General features: G+C 32.8%; 1 protein-coding gene across 1 annotated transcript in view; it reads left to right on the top strand.

Moving 5' to 3' along the window:
- Window positions 1–21,146, top strand: part of grik1a (glutamate receptor, ionotropic, kainate 1a) — a 77,826-nt gene that overhangs the window by 36,992 nt on the left and 19,688 nt on the right. Inside the window, exons 8-14 of the mRNA XM_061962862.2 lie at window positions 4,250–4,357; window positions 4,450–4,494; window positions 11,174–11,290; window positions 12,172–12,375; window positions 12,431–12,654; window positions 12,734–12,852; window positions 19,827–20,044. Coding sequence (XP_061818846.1) covers window positions 4,250–4,357; window positions 4,450–4,494; window positions 11,174–11,290; window positions 12,172–12,375; window positions 12,431–12,654; window positions 12,734–12,852; window positions 19,827–20,044 — 1,035 coding nt within the window. The remainder of the gene's footprint in view (window positions 1–4,249; window positions 4,358–4,449; window positions 4,495–11,173; window positions 11,291–12,171; window positions 12,376–12,430; window positions 12,655–12,733; window positions 12,853–19,826; window positions 20,045–21,146) is intronic.

Here is a 21,146-nt window from a genome sequence, read left to right as displayed (position 1 = left end):
TCATCAAAATGCTCAAAACTAATCCTGGTAATTGAAACTAGCAAATTTCCAGGTTCCAAAGAATTCCGGGTACTCCCAGAGTTCCCGGTTTTTGAAAGCCCTAATTTTACCCTTTTTTTCGGCTTCATTCGGTTTGACTCTGATTCACACCGTTCCAACTTCAAAATATTCTGTCCCTTCAGGAAACTTTAGGACTTCTTCAAAAAATTCCCATGATTTCCAGTTTTCCGGGAAATGTTTCCAACTGAAAATGAATGGGCAATATTATTTAAACTTCCACAATTTCCCCATTTTTCAACCAATTTAAGCCATTCCACCTTCAACACTCATCAAAACGCTCAAACTCACATCCTGGTAAATTTCCGGGTTCCAAAAAATTCCAGGTACTCCCAGAATTCCCGGTTTTTGAAAGCCCTAATTGTACCATTTTCTTTAGGTCTCACAATCCACATTTTTCAACTAGTTCAAACCATTCCACCATCAAAACATTTCCTGTAAACAGGACAATAAAGTTACCTTTTTTATTTTTCTTAAAAATTCACATATTTTTTTCCGAAATTCCAGGAATTCCGAAAAATACCAATTCTCAATTAAAACTGTTACTACGTCAACATTTTTCAACCGATCCAAAGAATTCCAACACCAACCCATTCATATCATCTAGGACAATTGTGTTCTTATCAATATTTTCCAAAATTGCCGTTTTTTCAGAAATTCCCAAATTTCCAGGATACATTCAACATTCCACAATGCCACAAATTCGCAAAATGTTGCGCCATTTATTACCCGATTCACCTTTCAACCATCCACACACACAACTCCTTTGAGATATCAAAGGCAAAACACGTTTTCCCTTTCCCAATATATACTGGTTTTCCTGGAATTTCCAGGAATTTCTTCCCACTGGCAATGAATGACCAATATAAAAACCTCTTCATATCCCACATTTCTCAACCAATTTCAACCGTTCCAACATCCACACACTTGCAACCATCTTCCAAGTATGCTAGCTGTTCCCCTGTTAGCATGTTTATGTTAGCATTTATACTAGCATGTAAGCTAATTATGAACATTTTACCCTTAAAATCATGGATTTTGTTATTTAAAACCATCTTAGAAGTGTGCTAGCTGTTTCCCTGTTAGCATGTTAATGTTAGCATGCTAATGTTTCACACCAGCATGTAAGCTAATTATGAACGTTTTACCCTTAAAATCATGGATTTTGTTTATTTGAAACCATCTTAGAAATGTGCTAGCTGTTCCCTGTTAGCACGTTAATGTTAGCATGCTAACATTTTATACTAGCTTGTAAGCTAATTATGAACATTTTACCCTTAAAATCATGTATTTCGTTATTTGGAACCATCTTAGAAGTGTGCTAACTTTTTCCCCTGCTAGCATGTTAATGTTAGCATGCTAACGTTTCATACTAGCATGTAAGCTAATTAGGAACATTTTACCCTTAAAATCGTGGATTTTGTTATTTAAAACCATCTTAGAAATGTGCTAGCTGTTTCCCTGTTAGCATGCCAATGTTTCACACCAGCATGTAAGCTAATTATGAACGTTTTACCCTTAAAATCATGGATTCTGTTTATTTGAAACCATCTTGGAAATGTGCTAGCTGTTCCCCTGTTAGCACGTTAATGTTAGCATGCTAACATTTTATACTAGCTTGTAAGCTGATTATTAATATTTTACCCTTAAAATCATGTATTTCGTTATTTGGAACCATCTTAGAAGTGTGCTAACTTTTTCCCCTGTTAGCATGTTAATGTTAGCATGCTAACGTTTTATACTAGCATGTAAGCTAATTAGGAACATTTTACCCTTAAAATCATGGATTTTGTTATTGAAAACCATCTTAGAAATGTGCTAGCTGTTTCCCTGTTAGCATGCCAATGTTTCACACCAGCATGTAAGCTAATTATGAACGTTTTACCCTTAAAATCATGGATTCTGTTTATTTGAAACCATCTTAGAAATGTGCTAGCTGTTCCCCTGTTAGCACGTTAATGTAGCATGCTAACATTTTATACTAGCTTGTAAGCTAATTATGAACATTTTACCCTTAAAATCATGGATTTTGTTATTTAAAACCATCTTAGAAGTGTGCTAGCTGTTTCCCTGTTAGCATGTTAATGTTAGCATGCTAATGTTTCACACCAGCATGTAAGCTAATTATGAACGTTTTACCCTTAAAATCATGGATTCTGTTTATTTGAAACCATCTTAGAAATGTGCTAGCTGTTCCCCTGTTAGCACGTTAATGTTAGCATGCTAACATTTTATACTAGCTTGTAAGCTAATTATGAACATTTTACCCTTAAAATCATGTATTTCGTTATTTGGAACCATCTTAGAAGTGTGCTAACTTTTTCCCCTGTTAGCATGTTAATGTTAGCATGCTAATGTTTCACACCAGCATGTAAGCTAATTATGAACATTTTACCCTTAAAATCATGGATTCTGTTTATTTGAAACCGTCTTAGAAATGTGCTAGCTGTTCCCCTGTTAGCACGTTAATGTTAGCATGCTAACATTTTATACTAGCTTGTAAGCTAATTATGAACATTTTACCCTTAAAATCATGTATTTCATTATTTGGAACCATCTTAGAAGTGTGCTAACTTTTTACCCTGCTAGCATGTTAATGTTAGCATGCTAACGTATTATACTAGCATGTAAGCTAATTAGGAACATTTTACCCTTAAAATCATGGATTTTGTTATTTAAAACCATCTTAGAAATGTGCTAGCTGTTTCCCTGTTAGCATGCCAATGTTTCACACCAGCATGTAAGCTAATTATGAACGTTTTACCCTTAAAATCATGGATTCTGTTTATTTGAAACCATCTTAGAAATGTGCTAGCTGTTCCCCTGTTAGCACGTTAATGTAGCATGCTAACATTTTATACTAGCTTGTAAGCTAATTATGAACATTTTACCCTTAAAATCATGGATTTTGTTATTTAAAACCATCTTAGAAGTGTGCTAGCTGTTTCCCTGTTAGCATGTTAATGTTAGCATGCTAATGTTTCACACCAGCATGTAAGCTAATTATGAACGTTTTACCCTTAAAATCATGGATTCTGTTTATTTGAAACCATCTTAGAAATGTGCTAGCTGTTCCCCTGTTAGCACGTTAATGTTAGCATGCTAACATTTTATACTAGCTTGTAAGCTAATTATGAACATTTTACCCTTAAAATCATGTATTTCGTTATTTGGAACCATCTTAGAAGTGTGCTAACTTTTTCCCCTGTTAGCATGTTAATGTTAGCATGCTAATGTTTCACACCAGCATGTAAGCTAATTATGAACATTTTACCCTTAAAATCATGGATTCTGTTTATTTGAAACCGTCTTAGAAATGTGCTAGCTGTTCCCCTGTTAGCACGTTAATGTTAGCATGCTAACATTTTATACTAGCTTGTAAGCTAATTATGAACATTTTACCCTTAAAATCATGTATTTCGTTATTTGGAACCATCTTAGAAGTGTGCTAACTTTTTCCCCTGTTAGCATGTTAATGTTAGCATGCTGACGTTTTATACTAGCATGTAAGCTAATTAGGAACATTTTACCCTTAAAATCATGGATTTTGTTATTTAAAACCATCTTAGAAATCTGCTAGCTGTTTCCCTGTTAGCATGCCAATGTTTCACACCAGCATGTAAGCTAATTATGAACGTTTTACCCTTAAAATCATGGATTCTGTTTATTTGAAACCATCTTAGAAATGTGCTAGCTGTTCCCCTGTTAGCACGTTAATGTAGCATGCTAACATTTTATACTAGCTTGTAAGCTAATTATGAACATTTTACCCTTAAAATCATGTATTTCGTTATTTGGAACCATCTTAGAAGTGTGCTAACTTTTTCCCCTGTTAGCATGTTAATGTTAGCATGCTAACGTTTCATACTAGCATGTAAGCTAATTAGGAACATTTTACCCTTAAAATCATGGATTCTGTTTATTTGAAACCATCTTGGAAATGTGCTAGCTGTTTCCCTGTTAGCACGTTAATGTTAGCATGCTAAAATTTTATACTAGCTTGTAAGCTAATTATGAACATTTTACCCTTAAAATCATGTATTTCGTTATTTGGAACCATCTTAGAAGTGTGCTAACTTTTTCCCCTGTTAGCATGTTAATGTTAGCATGTTAATGTTAGCATGCTAACGTTTTACACTAGCATGTAAGCTAATTAGGAACATTTTCCCTAAAGTTGTGACCCCTCCCGCAGGCCCAGTGGGACGGGCTGACGGGTCACATCGTCCTCAACAAGTCCGACGGCCTGCGGAGAAACTTCGACCTGGACATCATCAGCCTCAAGGAGGACGGCACTGCCAGGGTGAGCGCGCTTCCCAGCATGCATTGCTGCATGCCACCGTGACTCATGAGCGTTAGAAGTCAATGACGCGGCTGGTTGTCACTGTCACTCAGGGCGTCACGGAGGCCGGAAGTCGCCTCACCAAGAGGTGGATGAAGGTTTGTTTCCACGTTGGTCTTAAAACCGATCCCTGTCCTCCTTGCTCCTCCTCTCCCTCGCACACCTTGACGTTACACACGATAGCAGGGGTGTCCAAACATTTTGGTATTTTTGGATTTCCAAAGGCAATACAATATATAGATTTTTTTTTTTTTACTTTTAGGGATCTCCTCAAGTTCGGTACCGGCGAACCGTAAGGGTCTCAGTCAGAAAACAAAACAAAACATAAGTCTTACTTATTATTTTGATCAACTTCAGCTCTATCAAACCACGGAACACCATCTTAGATTCTGGGTGTTGTTGATAAATGGCTGTGGCTTTGCATAGTAGCGTTTTAACTTGCACTTACAGATGTAGCGATTGACTGTAGTTACTGACAGCGGTTTTCTGAAGTGTTCCTGAGCCCATGTGGTGATATCCTTTACACACTGGTGTCGCTTTTTCATGCAGTACCGCCTGAGGGTATCCAAGGTCCGTAATATCATCGCCAGATTCTCTGAACATTTTGATGATATTACGGAGCGTAGATGGTGAAATCCCTAAATTCCTTGTTGAGAAATGTCGTTCTTAAACAATTTGCTCAGGCATTTGTTGACAAAGTGGTGACCCTCGCCCCCGTCCTTGTTTGTGAATGACTGAGCATTTCACGGAAGCTGCTTTTATACCCAATCACGGCACCCACCTGTTCCCAATTAGCCTGCTCACCTGTGGCATGTTCCAAATAAGTCTTTGATGAGCATTCCTCAACTTGCTCAGTCTTTTTTGCCACTTGTGCCAGCTTTTTTGAAACACGTTGCAGGCATCAAATTCAAAATGAGCTAATATTTGCAAAAAATAGCAAAGTTTCTCAGTGTGAGCATGAAATATCTTGTCTTTGCAGTCTATTCACGTTGAAAAGGATTTGCAAATCATTATATTTTGTTTTTATTTACCATTTACACAACGTGACAACTTCACTGCTTTTGGGTGTTTTTTTTTTTGTTTTTTTTTTACTTTTAAAGCTTAAATAACTAGACACATTTTTTTTTTCATGTGTTATGCTCCTTTTGTAAAAAAAAGAACAAATTCTGCTATTTTATGGCAAAAACACACCAAAAATCTCAAAGTGGAATATTAAATGTGAATCTTTGAATATGTCAATGATTCATAACATTGATTTTGATTCATTATTATTTTGTGAGCAATGACAGTTAAAAAAAACATACTGACCCACTAATAGAAGTGTTAAATATAAGTCATAAAGGGATTTTTTTAACGTTCAACAAAATCTCATGATCAATTTCAGATGTATTCGTCAAGTATAAGTTATTAAAAAAAGTTTAAAATAAAAACAAAACATTTTAAATCTCACAAAAAAAATGTAGGGATTCAAAAAGGTCCCATTCATACAACTGTTGAAATTATTTAAACAATATATATATTTTTCACTTTCAATGCTTAAATCTCTAGATCAACTTCAGATCTATGTGTCAATTATACATTTTTATGTTGTTTTTGTTTGTTTCTAGACCTTTTTGTTGAAGAAATCTTAGTTTTTTAAATGGCAAACACACAAAATACACAATATTTTCCCCCAAAAAAATATTTTAAAAAGTAATATTTGATGTGAAGTAATTGGAGACTTAAGTAGGTCAATAATTCATAACAATATTCATTATTATTTTTGAGTAATGACTGTAAAAAATAAATAAATCTCACTATAACTCCTGGGGATCCAAAAGGGTCCCACTAAAAAAAGTGTTACAAATAAATATTTTTTTTAAGGCTTAAATCTTTAGATTAACTTCAGGTCGATTATACATTTTTATTATTTTTTTATGTATTTTTTCATGCCTTTTTTGTCAAATAAAACTATGCATTTTTTTCAAATACTTTTCCCCAAAAATATTTCAAAGTGAAATATTTGATGTGACGTAATTGGAGCCTTAAATATGTCAATAATTCATAACAATATTGATTTTAATTCATTATTATTTTTGAGCAATGACTGTAAAAAAAATATAAAAAAATCTCACTATAACTCCTGGGGATCCAAAAGGGTCCCACTAAAAAAGTGTTACAAATAAATCAGACATTTTTTTAAGGCTTAAATCTTTAGATTTACTTCAGATCTTTCCGTCAATTATAAATTTGTATTGTTTTTTATGTATTTTTTTAATGCCTTTTTTTGTCAAATAAAACTTTTTTTTAAATGCTTTTCCCAAAAATATTTCAAAATGGAATATTTGATGTGAAGTAATTGGAGACTTAAATATGTCAATAATTCATAACAATATTGATTTTAAATTATTATTATTTTTGAGTAATGACTGTAAAAAAAAAAAACTCTCACTATAACTCCTGGGGATCCAAAAGGGTCCCAGTAAAAAAAGTGTTACAAATAAATCAGACACTTTTTTAAGGCTTAAATCTTTAGATTAACTTCAGATATATCTGTCAATTATAAATTTGTATTGTTTTTTATGTATTTTTTTATGCCTTTTTTGTCAAATAAAACTTTTTTTTAAATGCTTTTCCCAAAAATATTTCAAAATGGAATATTTGATGTGAAGTAATTGGAGACTTAAATATGTCAATAATTCATAACAATATTGATTTTAAATTATTATTATTTTTGAGTAATGACTGTAAAAAAAAAAAAAAATCTCACTATAACTCCTGGGGATCCAAAAGGGTCCCACTAAAAAAAGTGTTACAAATAAATCAGACATTTTTTTAAGGCTTAAATCTTTAGATTAACTTCATATCTATCCGTCAATTATAAATTTGTATTGTTTTTTATGTATTTTTTTATGCCTTTTTTGTCAAATAAAACTTTTTTTTTTTTTTAAATGCTTTTCCCAAAAATATTTCAAAATGGAATATTTGATGTGAAGTAATTGGAGACTTAAATATGTCAATAATTCATAACAATATTGATTGTAAATTATTATTATTTTTGAGTAATGACTGTAAAAAAAATAAAAAATCTCACTATAACTCCTGGGGATCCAAAAGGGTCCCACTAAAAAAAGTGTTACAAATAAATCAGACATTTTTTTAAGGCTTCAATCTTTAGATTAACTTCAGATCTATCGGTCAATTATAAATTTTTATTATTTTTTTATGTATTTTTTCATGCCTTTTTTGTCAAATAAAACTTTGTATTTTTTTCAAATACTTTCCCCCAAAAATATTTCAAAGTGAAATATTTGATGTGACGTAATTGGAGCCTTAAATATGTCTATAATTCATAACAATATTGATTTTAATTCATTATTATTTTTGAGCAATGACTGTAAAGAAAATATAAAAAATCTCACTATAACTCCTGGGGATCCAAAAGGGTCCCACTAAAAAAAGTGTTACAAATAAATCAGACATTTTTTTAAGGCTTAAATCTTGAGATTAACTTCAGATCTATCCGTCAATTATAAATTTGTATTGTTTTTTATGTATTTTTTTTATGCCTTTTTTGTCAAATAAAACTTTTTTTTAAATGCTTTTCCCAAAAATATTTCAAAATGGAATATTTGATGTGAAGTAATTGGAGACTTAAATATGTCAATAATTCATAACAATATTGATTTTAAATTATTATTATTTTTGAGTAATGACTGTAAAAAAAAAAAAAAATCTCACTATAACTCCTGGGGATCCAAAAGGGTCCCACTAAAAAAAGTGTTACAAATAAATCAGACATTTTTTTAAGGCTTAAATCTTGAGATTAACTTCAGATCTATCCGTCAATTATAAATTTGTATTGTTTTTTATGTATTTTTTTATGCCTTTTTTTGTCAAATAAAACTTTTTTTTAAATGCTTTTCCCAAAAATATTTCAAAATGGAATATTTGATGTGAAGTAATTGGAGACTTAAATATGTCAATAATTCATAACAATATTGATTTTAAATTATTATTATTTTTGAGTAATGACTGTAAAAAAAAAAAAAATCTCACTATAACTCCTGGGGATCCAAAAGGGTCCCACTAAAAAAAGTGTTGCAAATAAATCAGACATTTTTTTAAGGCTTAAATCTTGAGATTAACTTCAGATCTATCCGTCAATTATAAATTTGTATTGTTTTTTATGTATTTTTTTTATGCCTTTTTTTGTCAAATAAAACTTTTTTTTAAATGCTTTTCCCAAAAATATTTCAAAATGGAATATTTGATGTGAAGTAATTGGAGACTTAAATATGTCAATAATTCATAACAATATTGATTTTAAATTATTATTATTTTTGAGTAATGACTGTAAAAAAAAAAAAATCTCACTATAACTCCTGGGGATCCAAAAGGGTCCCACTAAAAAAAGTGTTACAAATAAATCAGACATTTTTTTAAGGCTTAAATCTTTAGATAAACTTCAGATCTATCAGTGAATTATACATTTTTATTATTTTTTATGTATTTTTTCATGCCTTTTTTTGTCAAATAAAACTTTTTTTTTTTTTTTAAATACTTTTCCCCAAAAATATTTCAAAGTGAAATATTTGATGTGAAGTAATTGGAGCCTTAAACATGTCAATAATTCATAACAATATTGATTTTAATTCATTATTATTTTTGAGCAATGACTGTAAAAAAATAAATAAATCTCACTATAACTCCTGGGGATCCAAAAGGGTCCCACTAAAAAAGTGTTACAAATAAATCAGACATTTTTTTAAGGCTTAAATCTTTAGATTAACTTCAGATCTATCCGTCAATTATACATTTTTATTATTTTTTATGGTTTTTTTAATGCCTTTTTTGGTCAAATAAAACTTTTTATTTAAAAAAAAATACTTTTCCCCAAAAATATTTTAAAATGGAATATTTGATGTGAAGTAATTGGAGAGTTAAATAGGTTAATAAATCATAACAATATTGATTTTAATTCATTATTATTTTTGAGCAATGACTGTAAAAAAAATATAAAAAATCTCACTATAACTCCCGGGGATCCAAAAGGGTCCCACTAAAAAAAGTGTTACAAATAAATCAGACATTTTTTTAAGGCTTAAATCTTTAGATTAACTTCAGATCTATCTGTCAATTATAAATTTGTATTGTTTTTTATGTATTTTTTTATGCCTTTTTGTCAAATAAAACTTTTTTTAAAATGCTTTTCCCAAAAATATTTCAAAATGGAATATTTGATGTGAAGTAATTGGAGACTTAAATATGTCAATAATTCATAACAATATTGATTTTAAATTATTATTATTTTTGAGTAATGACTGTAAAAATGTTTCTTTTAAAATCTCACTATAACTCCTGGGGATCCAAAAGGGTCCCACTAAAAAAAGTGTTCCAATTAATTTAGAAATTTTTTAAAGGCCTAAATCTTTGGATTAACTTTAGATCTATCCGTCAATTATACATTTTTTTATTATTTTTTATGTTTTTTCATGCCTTTTTTGTCAAATAAAACTTTTTTTATTAAAAAAAAAAAAAACTTTTCCCCAAAATATTTCAAAGTGGAATATTTGATGTTAAATAATTGGAGCCTTGAATATGTCTATAATTCATAACAACATTGATTTTGATTCTTTTTTTTTTTTTTTGAGGGACAGTTTGAAAAAAATCCCACTAAAATTATTGGGGATTCAAAAGGGCCCCCACTTGTAAAAGTGTTTTAAATAAGTCATACGTTTTTATTTTTATTTTATTTTTTAATTAAACGTTTCTAGATCAACTTCTCTTTGTCGATTATACGTTTTTATTATTTTTTCATATTTTTGTTTCATGCCCTTTTTGTAAAAAACAGCAACTATAAAACACATAAAATATGTAATATTTTCCCCAAATAATATTTCAAAGTGTAATATTTGATGGGAAGTAATTGGAAAAGTAACTGTCAACATTGCAACTTTTTCTTGTTACATTTCACCTGGTTTTTTTCCGTCGAAAAATGGCCAAAAACCATCGGAGCCAGGTTTGGCGCCGTGTCACGCCCACATCTTGTGACGTAGAAAAAAGTGTTTACAATTTATCATCGCCTATATGTGTAGTATCTGTAAGTTTAACCACCACTCATTCGGTCAAAGTCCCTAGGAGGAGTTTGTAAAATTAGGACCCCTTTTTTTAGCCGAAAAATGGGAAGACAAAAACCAAGATGGCCGAATTCCGGTTTGTTTTCAGGTATGGCTTTCTGAGACTTTTATGTGCGTCCCGTCATGGTAGACATCTCCGGCGATTTTCGTGTCGGTACGTGAAACTGGTAGGAGGGGCTCATTTTTTTTCCCCATTTTTGAAGGTGGCCAATTTTGTATTTTCATTTTCGGGACCCCAAAAATATGAAAATGCTGCTTCACAAAATGTTTGGGACCTCAGATATCATCCTTCAGGAATTAAGACTTCCTGTAGAGGAAGTAGTTGAGTATGAAGAAGCGTCATGCTACAAAAGACAGGTCGTTTTCATCCAAAAATAGTCCAAAAACGGTAAAAAAAAAAAAGGGCCTGGCTTTGTTTGAATGGAGTTTGGTGTACTTAACTTGCTCTTTAGCAGCCAGGGGATTTGCGGGTCCAGCAGCTGTCACATGTCTGATCCAGCGTGATGGCGAGTGTTGCCAAAGACTTGATCATTTATTGTCCTCACATGACCCCCCGCCCCCCCCCCAGACCCCCTAACTTCCCGACCGATTGTGATGCCCTCTTCCCCGTGTGGCGTGTGCCGTACGCCACTTTAAAGCCGCTTTTGTGCCTTTTCAGATCGCCGCGTGGAACTCGTACAAAGGCATGAACCTCGTGGATAAACCCGCGCGGGAGAAGAACGCCAATGTGACCGACTCCCTCGCCAACAGAACGCTCATCGTCACCACCATCCTGGTGAGGACCACCACGACGGGGGAATATGAGTCGTCTTTATGCTTAAGGATCTGCATGCTAACAGTTAGCATGGGTCGAGTACCGAGTTGAAAGACTCTTAGGTGTACGGTTGCAAAATTTTGTAGAAAAAAAGTTACCACGCTAATGTTAGAATGCTAACAGTTAGCATGTGTCAAGTACCAAGGTAAGTGGCTCTAAAGGGTACGGCTGGAAAGTTAAGGAAAGAGTGAGCACGCTAATGTACAGTTAGCATGTGTCAAGTACCAAGGTAAGTGACTCTAAAGGGTACGGCTGGAAAGTTAAGGAAAGAGTGAGCACGCTAATGTACAGTTAGCATGTGTCAAGTACCAAGGTAAGTGACTCTAAAGGGTACGGCTGGAAAGTTAAGGAAAGAGTGAGCACGCTAATGTACAGTTAGCATGTGTCAAGTATCAAGGTAAGTGACTCTGAAGGGTGTGGCTGCAGAATTAGTGGAAAAATGCTAGCACGCTAATGTTAGAATGCTAACAGTTAGCATGTGTCAAGTACCAAGGATATGGCTGCAAAATTTGTGAAAAAATACTGTGCACGCTAATGTTAGCATGCTTATAGTTAACATGTCGAGTACCAAGTGAAATGACTCTGGAGGGTGCGGCTGCAAAATGAGTGGAAAAAAGCTAGCACGCTAATGTTAGAATGCTAACAGTTAGCATGTGTCAAGTCCGAAAGTTAAAATGATATATATGACTGAGGTTTTTCGGCTACAAAATTGGCCAAAAAAAAGTTAGCACGCTAATGTAGCATGTGTCAGCAACCGAGTTATATGACTAAGGTGTACGGCTACAAAAAAGTTAGCATGCTAATGTTAGCATGTATGACTGAGGTGCATACGATGGCTGCAGGAGAACCCGTACGTGATGCACAAGAAGTCGGACAAGGAGCTGTCCGGCAACGAGCGCTTCGAAGGATACTGCCTGGATCTCCTCAAGGAGCTCTCCAACATCCTGGGCTTCACCTACGAAGTCCGCCTGGTGGCCGACGGCAAGTACGGCGCCCAGAACGACAAGGGGGTCTGGAACGGCATGGTCCGCGAGCTCATCGACCACGTGAGTCTTCCTCCTCCTCGTCACTTTGGTCTTCGCTGACCTGGTCCTCCTGCAGGTGGCCGACCTGGCGGTGGCGCCGCTGACCATCACCTACGTGCGCGAGAAGGTCATCGACTTCTCCAAGCCCTTCATGACGCTGGGCATCAGCATTCTCTACCGCAAACCCAACGGCACCAACCCGGGCGTCTTCTCCTTCCTCAACCCGCTGTCCCCCGACATCTGGATGTACGTGCTGCTGGCCTGCACCGGGGTCAGCTGCGTGCTCTTCGTCATCGCCAGGTAGCGACACACCACGTTGCGGGGTGGACACACCACGATGCGGGGTGGACTCTCCCGTCTGAGGCTGTTTTCCCCGCAGGTTCACGCCGTACGAGTGGTACAACCCGCACCCGTGCAACCCGTCCTCCACGCTGATCCAGAACAACTTCACTCTGCTCAACAGCTTCTGGTTTGGTGTGGGTGCCCTCATGCGTCAAGGTAGTCTTTTTTTTTTTTTTTCAGACACAAATTGACACGAGTCGTCAATGCTGTTTTTTTGTGTTTTTTTTCCTCTCACTGTCACCTGTGCTAATTTAGTTGTCCAAAAAGTAGGCCGGGGGCCATTTACAGCCAAAAATACTATTACAAAAAAAAAAAAAAATTTAAAAAGTGGAATAAAAGAGCAAACAGGTGAAATGTAACGAGGGAAAAAAATTTGATTTTGACTCTAATAACACAAAGCTGCTGTTTTTTTTTGCTTTAAAGCTGTCTTTGCTTAAAAAATAATAATGAATCAAAATTAATGTTGCTATGAATTATTCTAGGCACCATTTGCTTCACATCAAATATTCCACTTTGAAATATTTATTTGGAAAAATGTTGCATATTTTGTGTGTTTGCCTTAAAAAAATAAACAATAAAACAAAAAAAACAAAAAATATTCAAACTTATAATGTCGATCTAGAAATTTAAGTGTTGAAAGTAAATCAATAAAAATAATGCAAGACTTATTTTAACACTTTTATGAACGGGACCCAAAAGGGTCCCAGAAAATTTTAGTGGGATTATAAACCTCCCCCCCAAAAAATGTCATTGCTTAAAAAATTATAATGAATCAAAATCAATGTTGTTATGAATTATTTACATATTTACCGTATTTTTCGGAGTATAAGTCGTACCGGAGTATAAGTCGCACCGGCCGAAAATGCATAATAAAGAAGGGAAAAAACATATATAAGTCGCACTGGAGTATAAGTCACATTTTGTGGGGAAATGTATTTGATAAAAGCCAACAGCAAGAATAGACATTTGAAAGGCAATTTAAAATAAATGAAGAATAGTGAACAACAGGCTGAATAAGTGTACGTTATATGAGGCATAAATAACCAACTGGTATGTTAACGTAACATATTATGGTAAGAGTCATTCAAATAACTATAACATATAGAACATGCTATACAATCTGTCACTCCTAATCACTAAATCCCATGAAATCTTATACGTCTTACGTGAATGAGATCAATAATATTATAATGTGTTCATCATTTCACACATAAGTCGCTCCTGAGTATAAACTATGAAAAAAACTACGACTTATAGTTAGAAAAATACGGTAAGTCTCCAATTACTTCACATCAAATATTCCGTATTTAAATATTTTTTATAAAAAATATTGCATATTTTGTGTGTTTGCCCTACAAAAACTCAGTTTTCTATGACAAAAAGGACATTAAACAAATTAAAAACTACTACTAATAGACAGAAAGATCTGAAGTTGATAGAGAGATTTAAGCGTTGAAAGGAGAAAAAAAAGAAAAAGGTATGACTTATTTTTAACACTTTTATGAGTGGGACCCTTTTGGATCCCCAAGAATCTTAGTGGGATATATTTTTTTTAAACTGTCATTGCTTAAAAAATAATAATGAATCAAAATCAATGTTGTTATCAATTATTGACATATTTAAGGCTTCAATTACTTCACATCAAATATTACACTTTGAAATATTTAATGGGAAAAATATTGCAGATTTTGTGTGTTTGCCATAAAAAACAGTTTTCTACGACAAAAAAGGCATACAAAAAAACAAAACAAAAAACATTAAAACTTGTAATTGACAGATCTGAAGTTGATCTAGAGATTTAGATGTTGAAAGTAAAAAAAATAAGAATAAAGAATGACTTATTTCAACACTTTTATGAATGGGAGGGACCCTTTTGGGTACCTGAAAATGTTAATAGAATTAAAAAAACAACATAAAACTGTCATTGCTTAAAAAATAATAATGAATCAAAGTCAATGTTGTTATTAAATATTGACATATTTAAAGCTGCAAAATATTCCACTTTGAAATATTTTTTGGGAAAAATATTGCATATTTTGTGTGTTTGTCATAAAAAAAACAGTTTTCTATGACAAAAAGGCATAAAACAAAAAATAAAAACACATAAAAACGTATGATTGACGGATAGATCTGAACTTGATCTAGAGATTTAAGCATTTAAGGAAACAAATAAAATAATGTATGGCTTATTTCAACACCATTTGGGGCCCTGAACATTTTAGTCTGTTTTTTTTTTTAAACCTGTCATTGCTTAAAAAAATAATGAGTCAAAAATCTATATTTTTTATTAATTATTGACCTATTTGAGGCTCCAATTACTTCACATCAAATATTCCACTTTTAAATATTTTTAGGGAAAAATATTGCATATTTTGTGTGTTTGCCATAAAAAAACGTTTTTAAAAAACATGTTATAAAACTCCCCAAAAACTGACATTGCTTAAAAAATAATAATGAATAAAAATGAATGCCGTTATGAATTATTGAAATATTCTAGGCTCCAATTACTTCATATTAAATATTACACTTTGAAATATTTATTAGGAATAATATTTCATATTTTGTGTGTTTGCCACAAAAAAACAGTTTTCTATGACAAAAAAGGCATAAAACAAACAAAAAAACAAAACTGAAGTTGATCTAGAGATTCAAGCATTGAAGGGGAAAAAATATATGACTTATTTCAACACCATTTGGGGCCCTGAATTTTTTTTTTAAACCGGTCATTGCTTAAAAAAATTATGAGTCAGAAATCTATATTTTTAATGAATTATTGATTACTTCACATCAAAATATTCCACTTCGAAATATTTTTTGGGGAAAATTATTGCATATTTTGTGTGTTTGTCATAAAACCATTTAAGGCTCCAAAAACTTTGACTGGGACCCTTTTTAGCGGGATTAAAAAAAAACTATCATTGCTTAAAACATAATAATTAATCAAAAACAATGTAATGAATATTTGACCAATTTGAGGCTCCAATTACTTCACATCAAATATTCCACTTTGAAATATTTATTGGGAAAAATATTGCAGATTTTGTGTGTTTGCCATAAAAAAACGTTTAAAAAAAACATTTTATAAAACCCCCCAAAAACTGACATTGCTTAAAAAATAATAATGAATCAAAATTAATGTTGTTATGAATTATTGATCTATTCTAGGCTCCAATTACTTCACATCAAATATTACAATTTGCAATATTTAATGGGAAAAATATTGCATATATTGTGTGTTTGCCATAAAAAAAACAGTTTTCTATGACAAAAAGACATAAAATAAAAAATAAAAACACATAAAAACTTATGATTGATGGATAGATCTGAAGTTGATCAAGAGATTTAAGCATTGAAGGAAACAAATAAAATAATGTATGGCTTATTTCAACACCATTTTTTTTTTAACCTGTCATTGCTTAAAAATAATAATGAGTCAAAAATCTATATTTTTAATGAATTTTGACCTATTTAAGGCTCCAAAAATTTAGAATGGGACCCTTTGGGTGCCTGAACATTTTAGCTGGATTTATAAAAAGAAACTATCATTGTTAAAAAAAAAAATAATGAATCAAAAACAATGTTTTGAATATTTGAGGCTCCAATTACTTCACATCAAATATTCTACTTTGAAATATTTATTGGGAAAAAAATGGCATATTTTGTGTGTTTGCCATAAAAAAAACTTTAAAAAAAACCATTTGATAAAACCCCCCAAAAACTGACATTGTTTAAAAAATAATAATGAATCAAAATGAATGTTGTTATGAATTATTGACCAATTCTAGGCTTCAATTACTTCACATCAAATATTACACTTAGATTTTTTTTGTTAGGAATAATATTGATTATGTTGTGTGTTTGCCATTAAAAAATGTTTTCTATGACAAAAAAGGCATAAAACAAACAAAAAAACAACAACATAAAAACATATCAAATCTGAAGTTGATCTAGAGATTCAAGCATTGAAGGGGAAAATAAATGTATGACTTATTTCAACACCATTTGGGGCCCTGAATTTTTTATTTTTAAACCTATCATTGCTTAAAAAAATTATGAGTCAAAAATCTATATTTTTTATGAATTATTGACCTATTTAATGTTCCAAAAACTTTGACTGGGACCCTTTTTAGCAGGAAAAAAACAAAAAAACAAACGGTCATTGCTTAAAACATAATAATGAATCAAAAACAATGTTATGAATATTTGACCTATTTGAGGCTCCAATTACTTCACATCAAATATTCCACTTTGAAATATTTAATTGGAAAAATGTTGCATATTTTGTGTGTTTGCCTTGGCATACAACAAACAAAACAAAAACTTTAAAACTTATAATTGACAGATTTTCAAAGTGCAATATTGGATGTGAAGTAATTGGAGCCTCGAATAGGTCAAATATTCATTCATAACATTGTTTTTGATTCAATATTATTTTTTAAGCAATGACAGTTTTTTTTTTTTATAAATCCCACTAAAATTTTCAGGGACCATTCAAGGTTTTAGTGGGGTTTTTTTTTTAAAAAACTGTCTTGCTTAAAAATGAATGAGTCAAAATCAATATTTTTTTTTATGAATTATTAACATATTTAAGGCTCCAAAAACTTTGAATGGGACCCTTTCGGGTCCCTGAAATTTTCATTGCTTAACAAATAATATTGAACCAAAAACAATGTTATGAATATTTGACCTATTCGAGGCTCCAATTACTTCACATCCAATATTCCACCTTGTAAATCTGTCAATTATAAGTTTTAATGTTTAAACAGTTTTTGCCATTAAAAACAAGTGTTGACTAAACGGGCATGGGACACAAAAAAAACCTTTTAAAATAATGATGACTTATAAAAGATACCATGAAACATTAAAAAAAAAAGTAAACCTTATATCAAGAGATATAATCTAAAGTTGATCAAGAGAGTTAAGTGTTAAATAAAAAATATGTATGTATGACTTTTTAAAAACATTTTTATAACTGAGACCCTTCCAGGTCCCTGGGACCCAACTTGAGCGGAGCCCTAAAAGTGTTTGCCAAAAACACTTTTCTATGACAAAAAAAGGCATAAAATAAACAAAAAAAAACCATACAAACTTATAATTGACAGATCTGAAGTTGATCTACAGATTTAAGCATTGAACTAAAAAATACTTTTTTTTAAATGTATTTCAACACTTTTATAAATGGGACCCTTTTGGGTGCCTAAACATTTTTTTTTTTTTTTTAAACCTGTCTTTGCTTAAAAAATAATAATGAGTCAAAATCTATATTTTTTAAGAATTATTGACCTATTTAAGTCTCCAAAAACGTCACAACAAATATTCCATTTTAATAATGTTTTTCAGAGGAAATATTGCATATTTTGTGTTTGCTATAAAAACTCTTTTAAACTGTTTTTGAACTGAAGTCGATCTGGAGATTTAAGCATTGAAAGTAAAACAAACTAAAATAATATATGACTTTTAATGAAAATAATAAGAAAATCATATTGATTAAAAATCAATATTTTTATGCATTGACATATTCAAAGTTCCAATTACTTCACATCGAATTGTTTTGGGGGTAAAAGGTTGCATATTTTGTGTTTCTGCCATTAAAAACAAGTTTTGACTAAACGGGCATGGGACACAAAAAACTCCTTTAAAAATATTGATGACTTATAAAAGTCAAGTCAAGTCAAGTCAACTTTATTTATATAGCACGTTTATGACAACTTTTAAATTGAACCACAGTGCTTTACAGGTTAAAAAAGCATAGAGCAAAAAAAAAAAAAAAAAAAAAAAAAAAAAAAAAAATGCCATGAAACATTAAAAAAAGTAAACCTTATATCAACAGATATAATCTAAAGTTGAGAGTTAAGTGTTAAATAAAAAATATGTACAGTATATATGTTTATATACATTTAAATGTATTTCAACACTTTTATGAATGGGACCCTTTTGGGTGCCGAAACATTTTAGTGTGAGTTTTGTTTTTAAATCTGTCAGTGCTTAAAAAATAATAATGAGTCAAAATCTATATTTTTTTTTACGAATTATTTACCTATTTAAGTCTCCAAAAATGTCAGAACAAATATTAAATTGTAATAATGTTTTTGAGAGGAAATATTGCATATTTTGTTTGCCATAAAAACAGTTTTCTATGACAAAAAAAGCCATACAAAAACCTAACAAAAAACTGAAGTCGATTTGGAGATTTAAGCATTGAAAGTAAAACAAATTATAATAATGTATGATTTATTTCAACACTTTTAATTAAAATAATAAGAAAATAATAATGACTCAAAATCAATATTTTTGTGCATTGACATTTTCATGGTTCCATTTACTTTCACACCAAATATTCAACATAAACCATTTTTGGGGGTAAAAGGTTGCATATTTTGTGTTTTTGCCATTAAAAACAAGTGTTGACTAAACGGGCATGGGACACAAAAAAAACCCTTTAAAATATTGATGACTTATAAAAGATGCCATGAAACATTACAAAAAAGTAAACCTTATATCAAGTTGATCAAAAGATTTAAAAAATATATATATAAATATATATATATATATATATACTGTATATATTGTATTGGTTTTGAAAATAAAAAATATCAAAATGGCCGCCGCATGCTTTGATTCTTCAGTTTTTCAGTGGAAAAGCTTTGGACACAATCTGCTTTAACTAATGAACATAGGGGATTTTTTTAGCCTTTGATTACAACAATAGCCATTTAAAAGAGGAACTTAGTGGGCTAGTATTGTTTGTTGTTTTTTTATCCATGATTGAACTATGTTTACATCTGAATGCTAAAGCCTGCTAACGGTTGAAGCTAGCTCATACTGCTAACTTCAGCTAACTTGTTGTTTCTGTCTAAACTGTGCCACTAACTCTTAAATGTTTCACAAGAAGTATTATTTGTAATTAGGGATATCATCTGGGGGAAACATGCCAAAATGTCAGCAATAATTATAGTTAGCTGCTAATGCTAGCTAGCGAGATTTAGCAAAATGCTAACTGCTGTAAGCTAATGTCATCGTTTTAAAAAGTGATATTTTTCCTTGTTAAATCCTACAAAATGCTATGATATTGAAATAAAACAGTATAGTGCTAAGTAGCACCAACCTGACGCCATGTTGTTCTGTGCCAGGCTCCGAGCTGATGCCCAAGGCCCTGTCCACGCGCATCGTGGGGGGCATCTGGTGGTTCTTCACCCTGATCATCATCTCCTCCTACACGGCCAACCTGGCCGCCTTCCTCACGGTGGAGAGAATGGACGCGCCCATCGACTCGGCCGACGACCTGGCCAAGCAGACCAGGATCGAGTACGGCGCCGTGAGGGACGGCTCCACCATGACCTTCTTCAAGGTGGGCTCCCGTTTGTTGTTGCTATGGAGACTGACACATACGCTGGCCACTTCATTAGGTACACAATATATCCATCCATCCATCCATTTTTTCCGCTGTTTATCCGAGGTCGGGTCGCGGGGGCAGCAGCCTAAGCAGAGAAGCCCAGACTTCCCTCTCCCCAGCCACTTGGTCCAGCTCCTCCCAGGCCAGCCGGGAGACATAGTCTTCCCAACGTGTCCTGGGTCTTACCCTGAAACAAACTGCCCACCTCAAGTGATGTGGCGGGCCACTTTAAATGACGTGGCGGGTGACGATAAATGGTACGGTCGGCCAATTAGTAAATGATGTGGCGAGAGCCCTTAATTGATGTGGCAGGCCATTTTAAATGATGTGGCGAGTTATCTTAAATGATGTGGCGGGCCACATTAAATGATGTAGCGGGCCACATTAAATGATGTAGCGGGCTAATTTACAGTACATGATGTAGCAGGTTAGTTTAAATGAAGTGGCAGACCAGCCAATAAATGATATGGCAAGCCACATGAAATGAAGTGGCAGGCTACATTAAATGATGTGGTGGGCCAATTAAAATGATGTGGTGGGCCACACAAAATTGTGTGCCAGGTGACGATAAATGATGTGGCGAGCAACCTTAGTTGATGTGGCAAGCCATTTTAAAAATGTTGGCGGGCGATTTTAATTGATCTGGCGGGCCACCTTATATAATGTACCAGGCGACGACAATAAATTGTGGCCTGGCCAATTAATAAATGATATGGCAAGCCACACTAATTGTTGTGGCGGGTTAGCTTAAATGAAGTAGCAGGCCACTTTAGATTATTTGCCAGGCAACGATAAATGAAGTGGCCCGCCAATTAATAAATAATTTGGCAACTTGGCTTAAATTAATTGACAGGCCACCTTAAATGATGTGGCGGACCATGTACAATGATGTGGCAGGCCACATAATTATGCGCCAGGCGACGATAAATGATGTGGCGAGCAACCTTAATTGATGTGGCAAGCCATTTTAAAAATGTTGGCGGGCGATTTTAATTGATCTGGCGGGCCACCTTATATAATGTACCAGGCGACGACAATAAAATGTGGCCTGGCCAAT

The sequence above is a fragment of the Nerophis lumbriciformis genome, linkage group LG09 (assembly GCF_033978685.3).
Source record: "Nerophis lumbriciformis linkage group LG09, RoL_Nlum_v2.1, whole genome shotgun sequence".
NCBI lineage: Eukaryota > Metazoa > Chordata > Actinopteri > Syngnathiformes > Syngnathidae > Nerophis > Nerophis lumbriciformis.
The sequence above is the reverse complement of the archived record's forward strand: the minus strand, read 5'-3'. Positions and strand labels throughout refer to the sequence as shown.